At 42.9% G+C, this 24,034-nt stretch overlaps 1 protein-coding gene across 4 annotated transcripts in view; it reads right to left on the bottom strand.

Annotated features, from left to right (window-relative positions):
- The window catches only part of PTPRB (protein tyrosine phosphatase receptor type B), a 69,705-nt gene that overhangs the window by 44,483 nt on the left and 1,188 nt on the right, over positions 1–24,034 (bottom strand). For 3 of the 4 annotated variants that reach the window (XM_054832727.1, XM_054832717.1, XM_054832707.1), the window contains exons 2-5: positions 23,412–23,804; positions 14,117–14,355; positions 7,405–7,681; positions 20–298 (exon numbers count right to left, since the gene is read on the bottom strand). In XM_054832727.1, the coding sequence (XP_054688702.1) occupies positions 20–298; positions 7,405–7,681; positions 14,117–14,355; positions 23,412–23,804 (1,188 nt within the window). Of the gene's footprint in view, positions 1–19; positions 299–7,404; positions 7,682–7,861; positions 8,316–14,116; positions 14,356–23,411; positions 23,805–24,034 lie in introns of those variants that run through there. The other variant, XM_054832736.1, reaches the window with a different exon arrangement.

A 24,034-nucleotide genomic window follows, 5' to 3' on the forward strand; every position in this document is an offset into this window, starting at 1 on the left:
ACAGTAAAAGAAGACATACCAGTAGATCCCTTTATGTGAAGGTCTGGGGTACTCTTATTTCCAGCAACTGCACGGAGGACAATGTTGTATTTATTCCCAGGGATGAGACTGGAAAAAGTGTTTTCCATTTTTGAAATTCTTCCTGGTATGGAGACTTCTTGTATCTTTTTACTATCATGATCAAATAATACTAGGTTATACAAGTCTACCTTTCCTGAGGAAGGATCCCACTGAACCTGTAAGCTTGTGAGGGTAGTTTTTTCCTTATTAATTTCAAAACGAGGTGGTGGTAAGGGATCTGCAGTTCAAAAAAAAATCAGAAAACATACACTAATATATCTTGCATTGGGAGTGTCTCAAGTTTTACATAGCAGCACAAAAACCCTTTAAAAACTCTCCTTTTATCATCATCATGATGCCAACGCTTTTCAAAAAGTCTTTTTGTTTACACTTACAAACAGCATATCACTGAAACCTGTCTACAAGAGTCCTGTAAGAATTAAGAAATGTTACTTGGGTACATGTGTACACTCTCACTCACACAGAAAAACACTGCCAGTTGTGTATATAACAAGCCAGTGTGTATAGCAAGCTTGGAAATCTGCTGATAGTAAAACTGTAACAACTTTAATAAGAAACAGCAAACATGAAAATCCAGCAAATTACACTCCATGCCTCTGTGTAATGTAGCTTTATAGATACAACTGTACCAGCAGCTTTCATTTCCTAGCACTCATGCTAAATACTTTATCACTAATGGGAATGAGCATTTTTACTATTTTAAAGGGAAACAGTTCTTTGGTTTTAGTATTAAGTTCAACCACTTCAAACATATTCTAATAGAATATGCTTCTGCTCTGCTGTAGTATTCTTCATATAAATTTAAAAAAACCCAAACAGTACATTGGGCAAACTTTTAGGAACTACATTTAATTGGGACTATTTCTCTGAGAAACTCTCAATGTTCATCATGTTTTTTATTAAGAAGCTCTCAAGTAAAATCACCTGTAAAATACAATAACTCTAAAGAGATGGCAAACATTGACCAAAACAAAAGACTCTGGTTGCTTATATTCTCCAGGTGTATTCATCACTCACAAGACTTCATGCAAACCAAAAGAAATTTATTACACGTTCATGTACTAAGGTACTGACATTTATGTCTTCCAATAAGGTTAAGCAATTGCATATTAAACAGGTGTCATAAAAGAACCCAAAGCAGCAAAATCAAGCATTCACAAGTTGCGAAGTTAAAGAATAAAGGTTTCCCAACAATTTAACAACTAAATTTGGCTTCCACATGAGTACACTCTGGCTACTCTTGCCATTATCAGACAGGGAGAGTATGATGCATCCAGGCTGAGAATTGAGGTCTCCATAAGAACAGTGCCTTAAACACAGAAGAATAAAAACATTTTTCCAATGCAGTCATAGCTGCCTGGTTCCCTGAACAAGGCAGATGAAAGAGTGTGAGATCACATAATTAAAAACTGCACTGTAAAGGCTGAAAGGACAAAGTCGAACCTACCCCCACCCTAGGAATACAGTGGCATGGGTATCGTGGGGGTAGTAGCCTTTAAGCTGTTTCTTCTTCAAAGCCTGGATGGTGCAGAGGATTTAATTACTTTTTACAAAGCTCTGCTGAGAACATACTGATGTTTTGGTGGTATGCTCTGTCAATCAAGTATATTAGGAATTTCAAGGGAATATCTCCCTCCTTGGAGATATTCAAAGGCTATCTGGACATAGTCCTGGGCAACCGGCTCTAGGTAGCCCTGTTTGAGCAGGAGGCTTGGACCAGATGACTTCCAGAGGTCCCTTCCAACCTCAACCAGCCCGTGACTCTGTGAAAAATACTGTGTCCCTTTGAACCTAGGTCTCTGCTTAAATTCAGATTACTGCTTTGGACCACGGAGATGCTAGTGCTCTTCAGAAAAAGAGATGAAAATTAAATTAACAAAATCAATAAATAAAAATAACTATCATTTTCTTGACCTCTTTCTTTAAGGCCAAACTAACTCTGCTTAAATCTGAAAAAAAAAAAAAAAAAAAAAAAATTAAAACTCAAGCCAAAGACCAAGCACATCAAACTTCAGGCCAAACAGTTAAAATTTCACCCAGTTACAGCAACTGAGACAGGAGGTTTTAGTGAAAAGTGTCAGGAAATCTTAACAATAGGCTTGACTACCAGCTCCACCTATAATATATACTAAGCCACTAAAGACTATTATGCTGGCAAAAGTGAATAGTGGGGGTATAAACTTGTTCCTTGAAGGCAATTGTTCTAATCAGAAAGGTCAAACTTTGGGTGTCAGAAATAAATTCCAACACTATATATGGTCAGATGCACAGACAGCTAAAAAATTTTTAATTTGACTGGTATCAAGAGAAAAGTCATGGTAACTGTCAAGAAGTTTAACTCTCTGACAAAGTGAGGATAAGGCTGACTGCTCGATACTCCTGCAAAAGTAATCAACGTTGTAACCCGCATTATTTGCCAAATTCTACAAAAGAAGACACCTCCAACACTTTTAGAAGCGCTTATACTGTCCTGGGCAATCTGTCTTCTAAGGTACATTAGCAAAGAAAAGAGTTGCGTGCCTAGAAGGTGAAGTTCAGAAATTCAGACTTTATCTAATCTATCTGGTCCAGAAAACAAAACACTCAGTGCTTTGTACATCCGCTAGAACAAAGGAACAATGAGATTGGGAAGTGCCTGGGCTGAAAGAGCCCTGGATGGAAACAAACACTTAAAAAGCCATTTACATTGTTATACAAGTCTCTGCTGGCAACGATACAACACTGATATATCACAGAAATAAAATATTTTCACAAAGATATTTTTATACTATTTGATACTATATGAATTAATGTCTCCTGGTCTACAAAGGAGTCTTCCAGAAGACTTAGTGTTGTTTGAATTACATTGCACCTCCGTTTTCACTTTTGTGGCACAGCTGCTATAGATACATTTTATAGAAATTATAGATATGGTTACGTCCAATCCCAATGACATGACTCCTAAATACAGCCTGTAGGCACAGAAACACCCCCGCCTTATGCAGGAGGAAAAAAAAAAATAACTGAGAGATATGAGCCCAGGACTGAGTAATGGGGAGTTCCTGACTTCTAGTCTCAGCCACCTTCCTACCATATCATCCAGTTTTTTCCTAGCTTTCCCTTTTCATAAAACAGTAACCTACTTCACAAGGACTTTTCTGAAGATTAAGAGGGTTGGTTTCATTGTTCTTATGAAGTACAAATATTAATTTTGGGGGGATGATACGCAACCTAGAAAATCTTCAGAACAGGCTACATGGTTATTTATATTCTTCTTGTACTCTGCCTTTTGAGGCAATGATCATAACCATCATGTGATTATGGATTATAGGATTATACAGCCTATAGTCAGAGCCATGTCACAGTAGTTGTTCCTACAGATGGCTAATAAATCAGATTTGTCCCAAATAATTTGAAATTTACAGGAGCGAACACATGGCCAAACCACGCTTCTGGCATTTACAGAGTTACATATTACAATGGAAAAATACTATACCAGACTGTGTCTTAGATGGTAGAATTTTTGAGTTCTTTTCATTCAAATATTTAGCAATTTTTCTGACAAAAATTTATTTACCTGTTAGTTCTCTCAGTGCAGGTGGCTTCGATTAGGCAGTAAAAAAATATATCACTGCAATATTTTTGTAGAAAACAATGTTGAAAATGGTATTTATAAGTCTATTATAGAAGATATATTTGAAAGCGGGGGAGTTGCCAAATTGTTTTTCATGGCTCTCAAGACCAGAATTCAAATTCAGAACTGAAATTCATAAATTTAACTGCAATTTAGGATCTGTTCATATACTATTGTTTTTAACTAGAATTTTAATTAAAGACGTAGTCACTCACTGAAAATACACTACTGAAATACACAGTTATGCTCGTATACAGACATGGAGAATTGAGAACTTAAAAAGTATTTTATCTGAAATCAAGAAAGACACAATCCTACCATATTTTGTTATAGAGTAGCTCTCAGTCACAGAAATAGTTTTACTGAGAACAATAAAGAAGATAACATGGAAGGACCAACAGGTGCGTGTATCATCCCAACTTTACAATGATGTCAAGCATGCTGACTAGTTGTATGGTTTTATGTGCTGTTCTATGCATATATTCAAAAACTGTAACAAATGGTAAATATTGATCAGAAATAAATATGCACACTTGTGCCTACTAACATCTGTAATCTCAGGTTTGCAGTGGAATATTTATGTGTAGCTCAGAGCTGATAAACGGTGTTATCAGCTTTTTCTTCATTTCCTGGTCTACCAAAATAGCACAACTGCGAACACGGTACGTGTGTTTCCATGCCTGTGTATACCTGGCTTATACAGTGTGTATGTGATCGTATTTTCCATCATTTTGGAGGACCTATTTCAGTTGTGCTCTAGAGGATTAAATACTTGCCATTTTAAATTGATAACCCATAGATCAAAATTTCTTGAGTAAAGAGACATAACAGACTCCACCTTAGTGGACTAGTGTGGATTACTGTACCACTATTCCACACGTTATTAGATTTCAGATCTATGCATCCACAAGTGGAATAGAAGCTGCTTCTCTACTCAAAGATTCACAAAGGGTTTGGTGTTACCTGAGAGTTTATGCAGTCTTGGTGAGCTGTGTACTTACTCTATTGGAATATCAAACTTGCAAACAACATAGACTTAAATCACAAGTATGATTTTAATGTGAAATTAAATACTCAAAAGGCCAGATTAAGTTAGGCATTTGATCCTCTTCAAGCCTTCACATTACAACTGCAACTACAGTACACATTATTCATCGGTTTTACCTTAGGTCTTTAATTAGAACAGATCACACTCAAAATCTAACAAAATATTTTAGATTTTATGGGCTTAGCTACTCCAGCACTTTGTGTAAGAAACATGATGAGAAATGAACTCATAAGAGGCATGAGCGCATGAAAATTTTAACACATTGAATATGAGCAAAAATTTAAAGTTTCTGAACTAGGTATATAAACTAATCTGCTGCTTTCTCTGTGTACATTTATTGTATTAAGATGATACAGATGTTCAAAACCTCATTTTGCAAAAGTAAACACGTGAGATGGGATTCCTCTCACTTAACTTCAACCATCTAAACTTCAGGTGCCTGGTTTAACCTGGGCTCCTTTTCTAGTCAGTGGAGAAAGCTGGGCACCTAATGAACAACTTAAGCCCATCTTTCTTAGACAACGAGCTCAGGAAGGGAACCTCACTGAGTACCAAGGTCAGACACCATATTTTTAGACAGCCCATGATAGCTCAGTTCCGCTACCATTCAAATCAGTGGGAATTTTGTTTACAATATGGCTGAAAATATTGCTCATACATCCACATTCACAGGACAGTTTCCAGGAATATATGCCTATGGATGTTCAGACTCAGTAGATCGTAAAACAAATTTACTGACATCAAGCTGCAAAGGAACAGGTGAAAAACTTTCCGGAAAACTGGTTTAAAATGCTGCCCCTAGTGGAAACATACAGAGGAATAATCCTCCCTCGTTCTGCATTGAAATGCATAATATTGACAGTACAACATGGGTTGTTGACTGGCATAACTAATGTTATATATTCTTTAGAAAAAAATAAATTGACAGATTTTGGAGCTAACTGTGTATTTTAAACATGATCAAAGAATGCAACAGATGTAACTGAACCAAGGGAAGCGAGAAACCACAGATCAATCTGAGTAGCTGTCTTTGCAGGAAACCTCCATGGTTCCTCTACTCTTATTTCATGCTTTTGACTAATCTCTGCTATCCAAAATCCAAAGATAAACCTCACTTCAACTATGATCCACTAATTTGCAGTATTTCAACTTAAACTTCAATCAGCCTTTTCACTCTGAAGTCAGCTACATAATATGACTATAATCAGCAGTTGCTCCCAATCACTTTTATCATCTTATAGTCTTGCAAAATCTATTTACTGATAAAAAAGTCATAAATGACACGTACAAGTTACTGTCTAAATGATTATGCATTAATCAAAAGGCGGTCTAAAGTGGTATCTTTTTGTCTACTTCTATGCAAGTGTTCAATAATAGATCCCTACTATCCAGCAATGATGGTGACTTATACCAGTCACTCTGATAACGGTTAATTTATTCTTTCAGTTTTCAAATTACAAGTCATCAATATTCAAAACGGTTCTCATGATGCATGACAATGATTTAAATCACTGTCTGCACAGAAACCGTTACTCCTTTTCACCAAGTGACATGACTTGTGCTTACTGTATAGCTATCACACCAGCAGACTTGTTGCTAGACTTTTTTTAACTTGAGTTCCCAAAACAAATTAATGGAGTGTATTTAATGCATCTGTACAGTTAATGCTGGGAAAAGGGTCTGACAGTAAACGACGTCTCTGAACTGTTAAGTATCTGGCTGCTGTAATCTTCAATACTAATACTGCAAAATACCGCTCTGAAGCTAAGTCTTCAGGAGCAAATCAGGGAGGCATTTAATGATGGACCTCATTTAAGACATCTCTGGTTTGAGTCTTGTGTTACCACCAGTCACAGATTAGACAATACTATATTTCATCATCTTTAAGAAAAACACTAATACAGGTAGAAAGAGTCCAGTTCTGTCACTGCAGCCAGTGGCTCTATGTTGTTCATTGCTTCGCAGATGAGTTGTTCACATGAACACACAAACACATACGCAGAAAGGAGTCTTTCCTTGGCAGCACTCTGGCAGGCTGCTGGAACATTTTTACAGCCAGTCATGGATGTGACACTATAAATGCTCTGCACGCAACTGTACATCATAACACCTCACTGGATGTATTCAAGGAAAACATACAAGCAATAAGTTTCAGCCTTACTTTCTGACTTTTAGACTCTTTGTTAGACAGAATGAAAGTATAGAAATGGGCTGAAACTGTGAGCTATCCCTGAACAGGATCTACCTGCCATGAAATAGACTGTATTTTAAAAACAGTAAATAAGCTGTCACCAGAGGAACCACAAAGCCAATAGTTTTGCATGAGCACAAAGGACGTTAAGAGCTACTACTTTTTGAAGTATTCTGCTGGATGGCAGCTTAAGGGAGCAGCAGAAACATACTCCCAGCACTGACTTAGTCTCCGCACAGCACCTTCTCCTTTCAAGCTTGCTTGGTTCACTTTAGGCAGTGGTTATGCCTGGCAGCAGGGTAGAGACCTCAAGCGCAGGATAGGTACGTTCAGCAAACACTGTACGTTTACAGTAGCCGTAAATGCATCACCCTCCTCCTCTTACAGCCGGCTGAAGCAAGGGGACGGGAAGGAAAAGCCTGGCGTCCCTCCCGGCTCCCGAGCACCTGCCGTGCCATGCTCCGCCCGTACCTGTCTGCACGGAGATGTTGACAGCCTCCCCGTCGGCGAGCGGCTCGATGCGGAGGTGGTACCAGGTCCCGGCCTCCAGGCCCCGCAGGATGCAGCCGTAGGAGCCGTTGCCCGTGGGGGCGGGCTGGCAGCCGGTCGCCTCCCCGTCCTCGGAGCGCCCGGTCAGGCTGAAGTTGCAGGCGCGGCCCGCGGCACCCCACCGCAGCTGGACGCTCTGCCCGGCGACGCGCCGCTCCGTCAGGTTGGCGCTGCATCCCGCTGCCTCCCCCGGCGCGGCCTGCGGAGACCGGGGAAAACTCTGAGAGAACCGACGGGCTCCGCCAGCCGCCGGTGGTCCCCTGGGCTCACGCTCCCTGCTGCGTGCTGTGCCGATGCAGGACAAACCCGCCTGCGTCCCCCTGGCTCGGCTGGGACCTGCGAGGGGCGACCCCCGCATCCCCCCTCTCCCCCCGCTCACCTTGGTCAGGGCCAGCGCCGTCCACAGTGCGAATCCCGCTCCATAGCTCAGCATCGCCGACACTTTTTAACCCCGAAAACCCTCGCGGGGAGGGGAAGGGAGGCGGCGGGGGTGGGTGTGGGGTTGGGGGGGGGCACGAACAAGCGAAGTGGCCGCGGCGGGCCCCGGGGGCCCACCGCTCCCCCGCCGGGCTCCGCGCGGCGGCCGCCGAGCCCTCTGCCGGGCCGCCCGCTTGCTGCATACGCTCGGTGCTGCCCCGGCCGCCTCGCCGCCTCCCTGCCACCGGGGTGGGGTGGGGGGGGGGGGTGGGGGGGAAGCTGCCCGCCGCCCGCCCGCCCGCCCGCGGCTGAGGAGGAGCGGAGGAGGCGGGGGAGGCGGCCGCCGCTTCCCACGCTGCCATTCTGACCCGGGCTGACTCTGCCGAAGCCCTTTTCGCCAACTTCCGCAATCAAGAGGCGATTTCCTCGCGTCTCGCTGCGGGGGGCGAAGTGCAGCGACCCGGGACCCGCCGCCCCCCCGCGCCCCCACCTCGGGGGCGCGGGGGGGCGGCGGCGGGCGGCGGGTCCCGGGTCGCCGCCCCTCGCTCCTTGTGGGTCCCACCTTCCTCCCCGCTCTTCTCCCACCCCACCTCCGTTCCTTCCTTGCTGCTTCCTCCCTGTGTCGGCTCTCCTCTGGGGCTTCTCTCCCCCCGTTCCTCCTGGTTTTCGGGGGCCCCTCGTTTTTGGGGGGCCGGCAGCACTCCTGCCTCACGCTGGCTGTGCCTCACATGACACCCGCGAGGGCTCACAGCCTCCTCACCTCATGGCTACCTTGCCTCATTGACCACCTTCCCTCATGGCCGTCTCACCTCATGGCTGCCTCGACTCATGGCCACCTCTCCTCACACTTGCCTCATGCCCATCTTGCCTCATGGCCACCTCACCTCATGCCTGCCTTGCCTTGCACCTACCTTCCATTATGGCCACCTTGCCTCATGTGCCCCCATCTCCTCATGCTTGCTACCCCGCATGCCCGCCTGGCCTCACACCTGCCTCGCCTGATGCCCGCCTTGCCTTGTGCCTCCCTCACATAATGGCTCTCTTGCCTCGCATGCCCCTTTCTCCTCACCCCTGCCACCTGCCCCATCTCCTCTTGGTCTCAGCCATCACTAAACCGCCATTCCAGCTCCTGTGTCCCAAACATTGACATTTTTAGAGATTAGCTGCGGACCACCAAGGCCTCCATCCTTTCCCCGCCCCTGCGGCACCATGACCGGAGGCGTTGCGGCAAGGAGGCTCCTGGCAGAGCCCGCAGCCCCACACGCCGGCAAGAGGAGTAGCCTGTCTGTCAGCGGCCAAGTTATCTCAGCTTTTTGTTTTGTTTCACATTGACTTGTGTCCTTGAAACAATTCCTTCCCACATCCCCTGAATAACTCCCAAGCTAAAATTACACACACCACAGAAAGCAAGAAAGTCTCCCGGTTTTCAGACCGCACCAAACCAGCTGCGCGCAACTCCGAATCGGCTGCAGCCGCTGCACGGCTCTCCATGTCTGTCATGCATGCCCATTTCCTTCTTGTTTAGGTTTCAGTCTCTTAAAACTCACATATATGTATATGTGGGGTGAGGGTGAAGAAACGTAGCCAGAAGTGTTTTGGACCTTCAGATACTCAAATAGGCAACAGCCTAGCAACAATGGGGTAAAGTTGAGATTGCAGAAAGGGGGAGGAATTTCGCATTTACTTTCTTCACATAGGAATGGCACTTTTCTGCATCTTTCTGTACCGTATGATGGGATTTTAACTTCTATAAACAGCATCTCAAGCAAATTCACCATGTCCATTTCACTTTTGCCCTGTTTCAGCGAGAAAAAGGTGCTAGTGATTGCAAACATCAGTTTGCCTATGGGAGCTGCTGCTGTAGGATTTTTCTGGGCATCAGCCTGTCAGACAAGATAGAAATATCTGAAAAACCTTAGCTCTCCTTCTTCTGTTCAGACACCGAAGGTCTGAGCACTCATGGGTGGCATCCGCACCTATGGGAAGCTTCATCGGTCCCAGTGGAGCTCCGTGCCTGGTCCTCGGGACATGGCACTGAAAGTGTTGGGCTTTACAAAATAAATAACTTTATGATGATTAATAACTTTATGAACATCACCTTAAGTGATGATATAAATATGTGTTGGTTATTATGCCATTCTCAAGCCCGCTGCAGAAGAAGATCACCCTTGGAAGAGATGTTTGACGTACTTCGGACAAAAGGAGGGACCATGCCCCAAAAACAAACCGTTGATGGAAAACACAAAGTGTGTGTATTAGACCTAAGCTAGGACTAAAATGACATAAGTGTCTTATTATCAGTTCAAGGTGAGAGAGTTTTACAGTGTAAATTCTTTTTTAGATGATAGTGCTTTTTGGACTTAATGTTATAAACCACATCAAAATTTTTCCAGCACTGAGAAGAATAAATTTGAAAGCTTATTGGGATGTTTGGGTTACAGACCCCTCTCCAAAGAAGAGAATACCTAGAGTAACCTTCCTTTTCTTGGAAAGTGGAGCTCACATTGTAGGGATTTTTGACAACATCCATAATCTGAATTTGCAGGGAAGATGTAATTCAGATATGTAGGTGTAAATTAGTTAAGTAGATGTAATAGAGGAAATAAATAAATAAATAAATAAATAAATATCAGTGCAAACTTATAAATGCCAGGAAAGAAATTGAAACTACCACAAGTGAAATTTAAAGACCTTGGAAATGTCAGTCTGTCTGTCCAAGCTAATGTAAGATAATGTGTGCAGAAAATGGATGTTGCTGCTTCTCAGCATTGCCCATAATTTAGAAGTTCCTACTTTATTACTCTTATTCTTGCTATTGTAAAATCTTTAAAACTACTCTGCTATATTAGTAGGAAAGTACTGGTTTATTAAGGGTTTTGAGACTTCCTTCTGTACGTTATCCATCACAAAGCTGCTGTAAGGGTAAGGTCTGACACAGATGTCTCTGCCAGCACTGGAATAAAACAGGAAGGGTCCATCGTTCACTGGTGGCAATATATTTATATAGAATAGCCAAGATAATGCGAGTAATTATTTCCAGACTGAATAAATTGAATAAATGGGCTTTTAGCAAATCAGCAGTCACACAGCCTTTAACACTTACAGATCTGTGTGGCAAGCCAAGAAACTAATTAAAAGAGAAAAAAGAAAAAAAAAAAAGAACTGGAAGTGAGTTTTGGGAGTGGCCGGACATGTCTCTAATAGCAGGCTCCAAAGTCCCTTTCAGACACTTTCCCAAGGTTTCCTGACTTCTTTTTTTTTAACACCAACCTCTCTCTCTGTCTCTCTAATCAAGAGGAAATGGGCTTTGCATAGCTTTTGTCATGGTTTGAAAGTGCAAGCTGCAGTTTTACTTGAAATCCGAGGCTGCTCTAAACCAAACATTTTGTTCGATTGAAGTGTCACCATTGTCCCCCCCAAAATAAGTCTACTTAGAGCCAAATAACATCAAGGCTTTACTTCTACAAAGAAGAGGACCTAGCCTGGGCAAATGCAGTTCATAGGAGATATTGTCTTCCTAGCAACAATACTCAGCGCTTACTTAGTGTTTTCAAAGTGTCATGTTAAACCAATTAATCCTTTAAACATCCCTGCTAGTTTGACTGAAATGTTTTTAACTTCACTCTAAAGAGAAAAACTGGAATATGGAGGCCAAAGATTTTAAGTTTGCACTTCTAAATTGATGTATCTAGATTCAAATGTCCAGACCCATCTGGAGGCTCTAAGGGACAGATATTAATGAATTTATTTTTTTTATGGATATGCTTAGAGTGCTTAACGTCAGGATTCTGGTTTGAAAGCTTTGACCTAAGCAACCTGCTCAGTGCAAATCATGTGAATCAGGAGGTGACTGGGGTACGAACCCGGGAGGTAGTAGCTTCAGTTCAAACAGTGCCACTGACAGTGGGATTGAACGCACCCTCAGCAAGTTTGCCGATGACACTAAGCTGTGTGGTGCAGCTGACACACTGGAGGGAAGGGATGCTGTCCAGAAGCTTGAGAAGTGGACCTGTGTGAACCTCATGAAGTTCAAGAAGGCCAAGTGCAAGGTCCTGCACGTGGGTTGGGACAATCCCAAGCACAAATATGGTCTGGGCAGAGAATGGATTGAGAGCAGCCCTGAGGAGAAGGACTTGGGGGTGTTGGTAGACAAGAAGCTCAACATGATCGAGCTGTGTGCGCTTGCAGCCCAGAAAGCCAACCATGTCCTGGGCTGCATCAAAGGAAGCGTGACCAACAGGTCGAGGCAGCTGATTCTCGCCCTCTGCTCTGCTCTGTGAGACCCCACCTGGAGTACTGTGTCCAGCTCTGGGTTCCCCAGTACAAGAAAGACATGGAGCTGTTGGAGCGAGTCCAGAGGAGGGCCATGAAGATGATCAGAGGGCTGGAGCACCTCTCCTGTGAAGACAGGCTGAGAGAGTTGGGGCTGTTCAGCCTGGAGAAGAGAAGGCTCTGGGCAGCCTTCTAGCAGCCTCCCAGTACCTGAAGGGGGCCTATAAGAAAGCTGGAGAGGGACTGTTTACAAGGGCATGTAGTGACAGAACAAGCGGTAATGGCTTTAAAATGAAGGGGGATAGATTTAGATTAGATATTAGGAAGAAATTCTTTACTGTGAGGGTGGTGAGGCACTGGAACAGGTTGCCCAGAGAGGTTGTGGAGGCCCCATCCCTGGAAGTGTTCAAGGCCAGGTTAGATGGGGCTTTGGGCAGCCTGGTCTAGTGGAGGGTGTCCCTGCCCATGGCAGGGGGGTTGGAACTAGATGGGCTTTGAGGTCCCTTCCAACCCAAAACCATTCTATGATTCTATGATTCTATGCTTTCTTTAGCACTGATGGGATAATTTAGTAGGAGCACTGGAGGCAGTTTGGGTAACACCAGATTAAATAGGAGATTTCAATTTGCGGGAGACCGGTATTCTGTACAGGAGGTATGCATATGAACAGAGAGCATAGGGAAATAAGCTCAGTCTGCCTGCACTAAGCCAGAATAATCATATTTTATATGAACTATCTCCATCAGCTATGGTATGGGGTGCAGTGCATCCATCATCGGCTCAGTCCTTTCCCCTCATCAGCTCTAGAACAGCAGTGACAGGTCCATAAACCTTTGAGTTGGCTATTTGGGTCAGCATAGTCCTGGGTGACACTATGTTTCCTTTCTCCCCTGTCTCTAGTGATGTTGTTCATACCAGATTGTACAGATTGCTCTGTACACAGCCCTCCCAAATACAAAACACATTTCTTAGTCTCATCCACAGTAACACTGACACCCAAAGTAATAACTGAAACAACATGTTTGCCTGCCCCAATACATTGAGTGCAGTGTGGTCTCCTGGACAAGAAGCCACAGGGAATTTAGGGATTTTCAGTTCTAAACCACTATGTGTTGATAGCAATACCAATAATGTCCTGCATCCTTCAGCTCTAACTGCCCATGCACATGTTGCCAATGGTGATTCCAGATTTACTGTCAGATTACTTAACTGTGCCTTGCCCACACAGAAAAGGAAGACCAGAAACTGATGCGGAGGTACTGAACGCCCATTGTTAGCTCTAGGGAGGGGGCCAGCACCCCTCTTCCCCTCCTCTGCCAGGGCTGCTTGTGGTTGGGCAGAGCAGCAATCAAGAAGCGTCTGTGTCTCTGCTCTGCCTGTCGGTCAGTAGATAAGCCGACCGGGGTCAAGGCCAGCTTTAACTTGACCCTGCCTTGACTTGTAATACAAGTTAAAGAATTCAGATTTCACTTGCTTTGATCTGTAAACCACGTATGTAATTTTAGGACTCAAATATCCTAAATGAGGTCATAAGACACACTGTGATTCTTAGAGTGTAGTTAGAGCTAGAACCTCGTGTCATGCAACAAATCAATGGCAGAGGCTAAGGCACTGAGAGCAGGTAACCAGGATCCCATGGCTCCTGCCACATCCGTCCATGAGCTTTCCATTGCTCCTCACGTATCCTGAGCATTTCTCTCTAGCTCAGAGATTTTCCCAATGCATCGTGCACACCACCATCATGCTGTACAAAAGAAGCAGAATTTTTCTGCACCTGTGCTTCTATGAGCCTGAACGACGCATCCCATCAAAATAAAGAACAAAGCTTAGTCCTGTAGCTTGTTTGGTTTTCTTTAGTCCACCAAATATCCACCTGTAATAGCTATCAGGCTCCACAGAGTGGAGCAGGCTTAATAAAAATCAATCAATAATTCTTCTGCCTTACCTCTTCTGTGGTGCTAGAGTATTGAAGAGTAGTTGTTGGAATCCAGGCTTTCTCTGTTACTGCAGATTTCGAGTCAAAGTAGAGGTTTTCAATGAGATTTTTACTGAAGTGTTCAGTCACATTCCTGATGAACATCTCTGTGCTACTCTTCAGCAGATTTTCAGGCCTAGAGGTAACAGCATTTAAAGGGGAGGATGTAGTTCTAGTACTCCATACAGAAGTGTCTGCATCTTGGAGATCTAAGACAAATAAAGGAAAATAATTAAAAGCAGCTCTACATTTTTATAAACGATCCTTTAGATGCCAATAAATGTGGCTTGTATGACTTCTAAGTATTTTAAGTGCACCTGTCAGTTCTATAGGTTTTTATTTTCGGTGCAAACAGGTATTTTGCATCAATATCAAAGTTTGTGCAAAACAAAAGCAGAAAAAAATTAATTTCCCTGAACATTTGTACCATTCATTTTAAATACAATCCATCAATGATTCTGAAGTGAAGAGAAAGGTTGTACTTTGTCATTAACAGCGTAATGTTTTCACTCGTAGCTTTTTCACTTCCTTGAGTCTATCAAACAGCACACAGTTTCAGCTTTATATGGTCAACCTCCCCCCCCAACTTTGTAAGTACATGGGCCAGATTCTCATCTGCCTTTTGCTGGTGTAAGTTCAAAATATGGCTTTGTTCAAGACAATTTTTCTAGATAATTTGTTCACGATAATTTTTTTGTTCGAGGTAATATTTGTTCAAGATAAGTTCCTTGTGCCCACATGGGACATTCCTCTTGCATTTTTAAATCAGTCCCATGCAGAGATTGCGCTAACCCCTGGCTGCTGTCTTTCCAAGGTTCAGCTAACCATTGTATCAGTTAACTGAAGTGTCTGCAAATATAATGGTGGATTTGCTTTTTCAGTCACGTATCCTTCAGAGAATGCCAAAGTTGCAATTAGAGCGCAGGAAAGATTTTACTACACATTTTTCCTCCACATTTTCATGGCTCTTCCTCCCCATTGGTATGTATTTAATATCCTTTCTTTGTGGCTGTGAGGGCAGGGTTCAAGCTGCGGTGGCCTCTACATCTGGTAGCATCACATTTCAGCTAAGCGATTGGAATTACTCACTGGCCCCTTCTCCTCACCAAAAGCTGCACTGCCATTGCTGGAGCACAGCTAGTGTGCATTGGCTCAATGCCCAAGACACTTTGTCTGTCCTTGAACTGGGGTCTCCAGCATGACAGAACCTTGTTTTGCTGCTGAGCCACTGGGCTGGTTGCCATTTATAACAATTTTAGCTCACAAAACCTCTAAAAAAAATTTAATGACTGGGTTAAATTGCAGCAGAAGCTTCCAAATGTAATTACTTGGTGTGCAATTATGATGTCTTAGCAGGCCAATGTGTGATTACCTCTTACCCAAAGGATCAGTGGGTGAGCTTCCATGAAGTCATTGTGATGGGTTTTTTTTGTATAAGTGTAAATATATATGTTAACAAGTTTATATAAAGAAACTTGCAGTAATCCCATTTGCATCCAGAAATAAAAGTGAGATTGTAAGCCCTTGTAAGTGACACTTTCATGCAAGTGTTTCCTGTGCTTGACAGCACAGTGCATTCACCTGTTGCAAAGTTTTGGATCCTCTGGAAAAGGATTGGTTTGCTGGAATGGGCTGATACCCACATTAAACATTTCCCCTCCTTTTATCTAAATGTGCTTCTCTGGGAATGAAAATCTCCAAGTCTCTATTTAATTACCAAAAAAAAATCTTGGTCAAACATTTTTCCAAATCAAGGCACTGAAAACAATACTACAGATCTAATTCTGCTCTCTCTTGCACCCGTGCAAAGGGTTTCATCGAACCCTCAGGTCTGATCCAACACTGCACGATCATCCCAATGCTGCTGCATCTGCAGAATCCCCTGCAGAGTGCCTATGGTGCGGAGTCTGCCACTGCCCTACGTCACATACCTCCATGACCCCCACCAAAAGGACAGGGAAGAGTCTGTCAGGGGCTGCCCTGTGCTCAAGCTGTCATCAGCTGCTGAAATAAACCCACTAGGTGACACAAGTGCAGACTTAGTCTAAATTCCATGTTAGTCGTTGTTCCTGGGGGTTTCCTATTAGTCAGGGTCTCTGAAAGTCTGTGGTAGGCAACTAGAAATGCTAGCCCCAAGGACTTGGAAAGAATTAGAGGCCTGCTGGCCCTGTGCCTCTCAGATGTCTCCAAGTTCAGCAGGGAGTAGAACTTACTGGTAGAAAGATGGCTAAAAAAAAAGTACATCTGAGTGGGCAGCAGCTGCTTTAAAAAAAGGCCACTCAATTGGGTTCCTAAATATAGATTTACACACCCAACTTAAAAACACATTAAAAAAAAAAAATCTTGGCTTTATTTACAGACAAATAGCAGCGATTTCAACAGGAAGACATTTGCGTTCCAGTGCAATTGTGCTTTAGGAAAGCTGCTGCTCCATAAAAGGGAAGCTGGTGCTGCCAGCGACATTTATGGAACTCAGCAGCCAGGGGGTAACTGGCATTCCTGGTGCAGGAGCTGAGGGGAGAGCTCGACCCTCCTGGAAGCGAAACGCTTGGTCCTCAGAAATGTTCCACCTGCCCCAGGAGGTACCATCAAGTAGCACTTGGTCACTGCACAACCCGACTCCTCTTGTTGAGCTCGGGGCTACCCTGGGTTTCCAGCTAAAGGATTTTTCCCAGCACAGACTAACAACAGTCTATTCCCTGTAACCTATGGATGGAAATGGCTTGCGCATAGCACTATGCCATGCTGGAACTTCAGATATACGTACCCGCACTTTCCATGTATCCTACACTGGACTGACTAATAGTGTTCATATCTGCCCTCACTTCAAGAAAATCAGGATACATGTTTATATTCTTTTTCTAAGGAAAGCCACTATGGTCCTAGCATAAGGACCCCCATAGCCCTTCTTCAATAGCAGGCACTTAGAAAAGAAAACTGCATACTACAAGAGCCAAGCAAAGAGATTTCTACACAACTTGAGTTCCAAATTTTTAAACTGGAAAAAACTCACCTCCTGTCTGGATATCAGTAAAGTACACAGAAATCTCAACAGTGGGATTTTTCAGAAGTGTTTAGCATTGTTCTAGCAGTCTCTTTGGAAATCAGTCATTAAACTGTTCATGGGAACAGAACCGCAGCACTGATACTGATGTTGATCACCAGTGGCTGAATGATATACAGTGTGTGAACATACCATTGTAATCATCAGTAGCACACCCAGGAGAAATGATGACATTCTGACTAAGTGCATATTTCATCCGCGGGGTGTACTGCAGACTGCATCCATCTGCACAGCAGCAGGCAGCTTACAAGAAAAGGAAATCCATACGTTTTGCATGTATGATGAGCAAGAGTGCCGATTAGTTGTCAAGTACTGAGAACCTTACAGTGGTGCCTTCAGACTCAGATGAGCTGACATGGTGCAGCTTTCTGAAATAGCTTGCGTCATATCGATCTGCCTATTAAAGCACAGTTTCAGAAAACTAAGGCTGAATTGCTAGTGAAACATAAATGGATATCTATCGTATAAGAAAAAATACTCTCTAAGACTGCATCTAGCTCACTGACAGCGAGACTTGAAACTAGAAGGGGTCATTTTGAGATCTCTGTATGTGCAGGACAAAATGAATTATCTTTTTAGCTGTCTAACTACTTGTAAATAGAGTGTGGAAATAAAGACTATTTAAAACACATACTTCAGATTTCTGTTGTATGTAGGAGTGTGGCAGAAGAACAAAATCCACTAAATGTCCTTTCTTTCCCATTCAATGTAGTCCTTTTAAAAACTGCAAAATCTGTGCCACTTGAAAAAGTTTTACCTTGTTTATCTGAAATGTTGTAGAACTTAGCAATGTTTGTATCTCATGCCAGGGAGGTTAAATGTCTCCAAACTCCAATCTAATCCTGAGCCGCTCTGTTACTTGCTTGTTTTTGAAATGCTGAAGTAGCCACCTAAAGGGTCTTTCAGCACCAGTGCTAGCAGAACATCCCAGATAACTATAGTGATAATACCACCGGTCTATCAGCCCTATTCTGACACTGACACCCCAGCCCACCCTGAAGTGGATTTTTGGTCACTGAAAGGTATCTAGACCCCATTAACTCCATGAATTATGTCTCTACTGAAAAAAGCTCAGAGCGGTAACTACTATGTAGACATCTAGACTGGGTTCAGTTGCCTAAACATAGTTACCTAGTGCAATCTGAACTGCCCTAGGGCATCTGGGACATCTGCTCAGGGCTCTCATAGGACCTATGGGAGACCTATGTCTTTCTAGGTAGGCAGTCAGAGGTCATGTGGGATATCCTGGAGCATCTCAAATGGCAAAAAGCATCTATGTTGAGACAATTGAAATAAACCCTTCCTTCAGACACCTACATTTAGACACCTAGAAGCTGAAACCCACTCCAGCTTCTACACAGAGATCCATACAAAATAAAGAGAGAAAATGTAATTGTGAAAATTACCAGTATATTTGCCTGGAATGGGAATCAAGTGTTAGCACTTGCAGCAGAAGATGAGATAGCAAAGTAGGGCTTGCCATCCTCCTGGTTGCTCTGGGAAGCTCTTCACATTGTTCCATTTTTTCCCTATGAAAGTAGCTGAGCTGATTTTGTTCTATAGTCTCTGTGCTCCGGCTCACTGAGACTTTGAAAATTTATGAAAACCAAAGACCTGGGCTACACTGCAGATATTTCTATTTCTTTTTACAAAATGTAAAAACACATTTATCTTTGAGATTCTGTCCTATACTATCGGATTATGTACAAGGACTTGTAATTATGTCCAAGGATTTGACACTGATATATTTCTTTTTCCAGGTGGAGCTGAGCAAAAGTGGTCAGCTACGTATTGCTTTGACCAAAGAAAGAAGATTCAAGTCATTGTTGATATTTCATGGGTTCACATAGATGTCGCAAACTCTTTTACTTACAAAATCCTATAAAATAATAATTCAGGGAGATAAAAATGGGTTTGAGTATATGTTTTTTAGGAAAAAAGTTTTGGGTCAGCTCAAAGGTGGAATGAAAATACTGATTTTCACTGTTCTGATTTATCCTGGAGAAATTTGTAGAAGTCACACATACAAAAATCCATCCTGTTGTGAACCTATGGATGGATCGTTGCAGTCATTACAAACACTGAAGATGTGGAAAAATTAAGGCCCAAAGATACTAACACAAATGGAAAAATGAGTAAGAGTTGCTGCCTTTTCCGTGCTTCTGCCACCTTTCTTTGGTGCTCTTCCCCTTTCCCAAGAGCGCCAGGAAGGTGCATGTGTCTTGGAATCATAGAACCATCAGGGTTGGAAAAGACCTGTAAGATCATCGAGTCCAACTGTTAACCTAACACTGCCAAGTCCACCACTAAACCATGTCCCAAAGCACCACATCTACACATCTTTTAAATACCTCCAGGGATGGTGACTCAACCACTTCCCTGGGCAGCCTGTTCCAGTGCTTGACAACCCTTTCTGTGAAGATATTTCTCCTAATATCCAACCTAAACGTCCCCTGGCACAACTTGAGGCTGTTGCCTCTTGTCCTATTGCTTGTTAATTGGGAGAAGAGACCAACCCCCACCTGGCTACAACCTCCTTTCAGGTAGCTGTAGAGATCGACAAGGTCTCCCCTCAGCCTCCTTTTCTCCAGGCTAAACAACCCCAGTTCCCCCAGCCGCTCCTTGTTGCTCTTCTCTGGACATGCTCCAGCACCTCAATGTCTTTCCTGTAGGAAGGGGCCCAAAACTGAACACAGTACTTGAGGTGTGGTCTCGCCAGTGCCAAGTACAGGGGGACGATCACTTCCCTGGTCCTGCTGGCCACAGTTTCTGATACAAACCAGGATGCCATTGGCCTTCTTGGCCACCTGGGCACACTGCTGGCTCATGTTCAGCCGACTGTCGACCAACACCCCCAGGTCCTTTTCCACTGGGCAGCTTTCCACCCACTCTGCCCCCAGCCTGCAGTGTTTCATAGGATTGTTGCGACCCAAGTGCAGAACCCGGCATTTGGTCTTGTTGAGCCTCATACAGTTGGCCTTGGTCCATCAATCCAGCCCATCCAGATCCCTCTGTAGAGCCTTCCAACCCTCAAGTGGATCAACACTTCTGCCCAACTTGGTGTTGTCTGCAACCTGACTGAGGTGCACTTGATCCCCTCATCCAGATCACTGATAAAGGTATTAAAGAGAACTGGCCCCAGTACTGAGCCCTGGGGAACACCACTTGTGACCAGCTGCCAACTGGACTTAAGTCCATTCACCACAACTCTGGGCCCAGCCACCCAGACAGTTTTTTACTTAGCAAAGAGTCTTATGATATGGTAGAAGAGAAAGGCAACACAGAGCATCATATCCCACGCCAGTTCATGTCACCTTCTGCATCCAGACTGCTCCTCAGGCTGTGTGACAGTCTCTAGACAGCTTGGACTTGTGTCTCCCTATTTGAAATCGTTCTCCACTTAGTGAATAATTTTTGGTCAGCAGTAGTTTTGAGGTTTGTTGGTAATATTTGAGGTATCACATGGCATTCCCTCTGTTCTCTAATTGGATATTTTATTGAAACTAACCTACCCAGAACAAAAGAGACTTGTAAGAATTGCTTACACAACTCACAACTGACATCAGCGTTAGTGTGTCAGCATTAGCAGTGCTCTGGGTACTTTCCAGACGTACAAGAGGGGACAGGGTTTGTTCTGCAATTGTTATTTCCATGCAACAATTTTTGCCGTTTTCAGTCATCCTGCCTTCTACCCCTTCAGCTCCCCCATGTTCTCCTCCTTTCCATTCCTCTTCCTTCTCCTGTATCCTGGACTTAGAGAAGCTCTGACCTCAATAGCCAGCTAGTAAAAAGAAGGCCTTAGCACTATAGGGACTATTCCTCTCTCTGCCTAGAATCTCCTCGTGAATTTGATGAGAACCGAAGTCTCACCATATCAAGGGAGATCAGTACCTCCTGGCCCTTCTTCATGTTAACTATTTCAACCAGATGCCAGATTCTACCATGGCTTTGCGTGAGAAGGACTGTCTGCTGCTAGATTTAAAGTGATCTCTGACTAAACAGGGGTGGGATACGGGTTTAAACTGATCCTGATTTCCACAAAGAGTCATTTAGGTCAGGACTGTAAGCAAAAATTGTGTATCCAAACACATTTCAGATGGCTGATTTGAAATCCAAATCCAAGCTCAGACTTTCCCCAGGCTCAGAAAAATCATGCTTGGCATTTGAGTGAAGTCCAGAATAAAAGGTAGTTGCAGTTGGATTTGGAGCTTGTACTATATCTGGGCTGATAAGATGTTTCGGATGCAATTTAGTGAGTTACTCCTTTGCCAAAATATCACTATTTTTATGAGTACTATGAAAGCAAAGGGTAAATTATATAAAAATATGGTACTAGTCAGGGGTAAAGAAATGTACAGCTATTTCAGCTCCAAAAACTTTGCTCAGTTTTTACTGTCTTAGCTAAATATAGACTCAATATGTTATTTTAGGCTGATCCACTACTGCTTTCACAGAAAGTAGACAGATGTTCTCGGAAGACTAGTTTTATGCATTCAACATTGAAAAGTTTGTCATGCATATGGATGTCAAGACCAGCACTGTGGGCATGAGATGATGATGTTGTTGTTGTTGTTATTATTATTATTTTAATCTCCTTGCACTACTTCAATTCTGTATGAGTTTTTTATATACCTAGAGTTCTTAGGTATCAAGGATCATAATGTACTGTTGAGTTCTCAGCAGAGCTTCCCAGAGCTGTCAAAAAGTAGACAACTGACAGTGTGACTCTTAAAGTGGATTGACAGGCCTGTCTACAGAGAGAATTTCAGGAATATTAAGGCAAATTCATTAAAGGACTGAGCACAGTAAATACATGAGAAGGTGCTTTAATACTCCAAGACAATTGTCTTAGTAGTCATTGGTCTTAAACTGCTCCTGTGATTAAGAAAAGTATGTAAGGTTACTTTAACTCTGTTAGGCCACACTTCATCCAGAAAAGAAAAATAACACTGCCTGGGTACCTAATCTTAACTTTTCTTGGTGTCTTTGAATAAACAAGCCATACTCACCCTACAGACAGGACTTCAAATGATTTTGCCTTTTTAATTCTTAAAATGTATGAAAGGGCTGGAATGGCATCTTGGCCAATTTTCCATTCCCCAATTCTGAAAGGTGTCCTTTCAGACCTCCGCTCAGGTGAGTAGTCCTGCTGCTGTGAGTAGAGTTCTGCAAGTGCAAATTTGCTGAAAAAAATGGTACCCTGCCTTACAACAAATGGGAGGTTAGAAAGGTTAGAAAGAACATGGATTTGTTTTCAACATTCTGAAAACTTGGCCATATGTGAAGGTATTGGGTCATAAAACATTTTTTGTAATCCTGTAAAAACAAGAATAAATTGTGCATTCCCCAGTAAAAAGCTTAACTGTGCAGGTTGTTCTTATTTACCATGCAGAACTGCTTAATGGTGTGCAAGAAGGATGTCAACAGGATTGTCAGGAAGGATTGACAAGAGAACATCAAGGAAAGTGTTATTAAGCAGCATTCAAACCGTTCTACCTTCCCTTTTGCTATGGATATGGAAACATATAACCACAGAGGTATATCAACACATGTATGTGCACGGACCCATGCATCTCAAAGTGCTATTGCAAGAATTTCTGAGATTTTTGATTCAGTTCATTATTTTCAGGATTTTGAATGTTCTCATAAATATTGCATCTAAGGGCAAAGCAGCACTGTGTAAACACGTGAATGTGTAAGGCATATGGCTGCTCTAATCATGCATTTGGGTTAATCAGAGAAATAATGGTGCACATATTTGATTTTCAGATATCTTCTTGCTCTTGACAGATTGAATCTGGATTTGTATGATAATATGAACAGGGAAGAAAAATACTTGTATGCATCCATATTTTTAAAGACTACTAGGAATTAGTTCCCCCAATTCTGTTTAAAAGTGAAAAAGGAACTGGCACAAGATTAGTGAGCTGAACTTACACATAAGCACTTTGATCCAAAGATTGGGAGTGGAGAAAAGGAGAGACACTCTGAAAATATAAAGTGGCTTAAACCCCCCACTAATTGTGAAAAAGACAGCACTCATGTCAGCTGGTCTTTTTATGGTTCTCTAAACTCTTTTTGACTATAAAAAATGTTTTTATGTATGAATAAAATATCATAATTTTTAACATTTGAGTTAGCACCAAAGAGACATTTTTGTTACCAAAACTTCAAGGATACTTCTTTGAAGGAGTAGCTCACCTTGCTTTGAGCACAGATTTACATAAACAGGTTTTCCCGTCTCGCTGGATTCTAGCTGCATCCATGTATGAAGGTATTTCTTACTCTGCTTGGCCATTACCTTCTGACCTTGCTTTGTGAGAAAGAGAGAGCTGTTGGCCACCCTCAGGAGCCCATCCTCCTCGTGGCAAGTCCACCTGACTGCCTGAGGACAATCAATGATGATGCTGCGAGATGACAGGGCAGAGCGCGTAGAGATGCTCAGGCACCGGGTGGATTTCACATGGAGGAGCCTGTCATCTGCTGTCCACTGCCACTGCTGGTTGAGGTTGGTCATGTTGCACTTTTCCATAATGACTCCTCTCTTTTCTGAAAGACACTGCTGTTTCTGGACATGGATAATCAGAAACCCTTCTGGAAGAGGAAAATTCCAGAAAAATACAACAAATTACACATGGTTATTTAACAAAAAACTGAATTATTGATGATTTAAAATACATCAGTAAATAAGTCTCTCCTCCCACTTTCTATGTGCTGAACTTTTCATGAACTTTCCACCTATTGAATCTATTTTAAAAAACCCCCAAATGTACAGCCCACATGATGCAAGTGCTGGTAATGTAAAGTGTGAGAATGCAAAAAGC

The sequence above is a fragment of the Grus americana genome, chromosome 1 (genome assembly GCF_028858705.1).
Source record: "Grus americana isolate bGruAme1 chromosome 1, bGruAme1.mat, whole genome shotgun sequence".
Taxonomy (NCBI): domain Eukaryota; kingdom Metazoa; phylum Chordata; class Aves; order Gruiformes; family Gruidae; genus Grus; species Grus americana.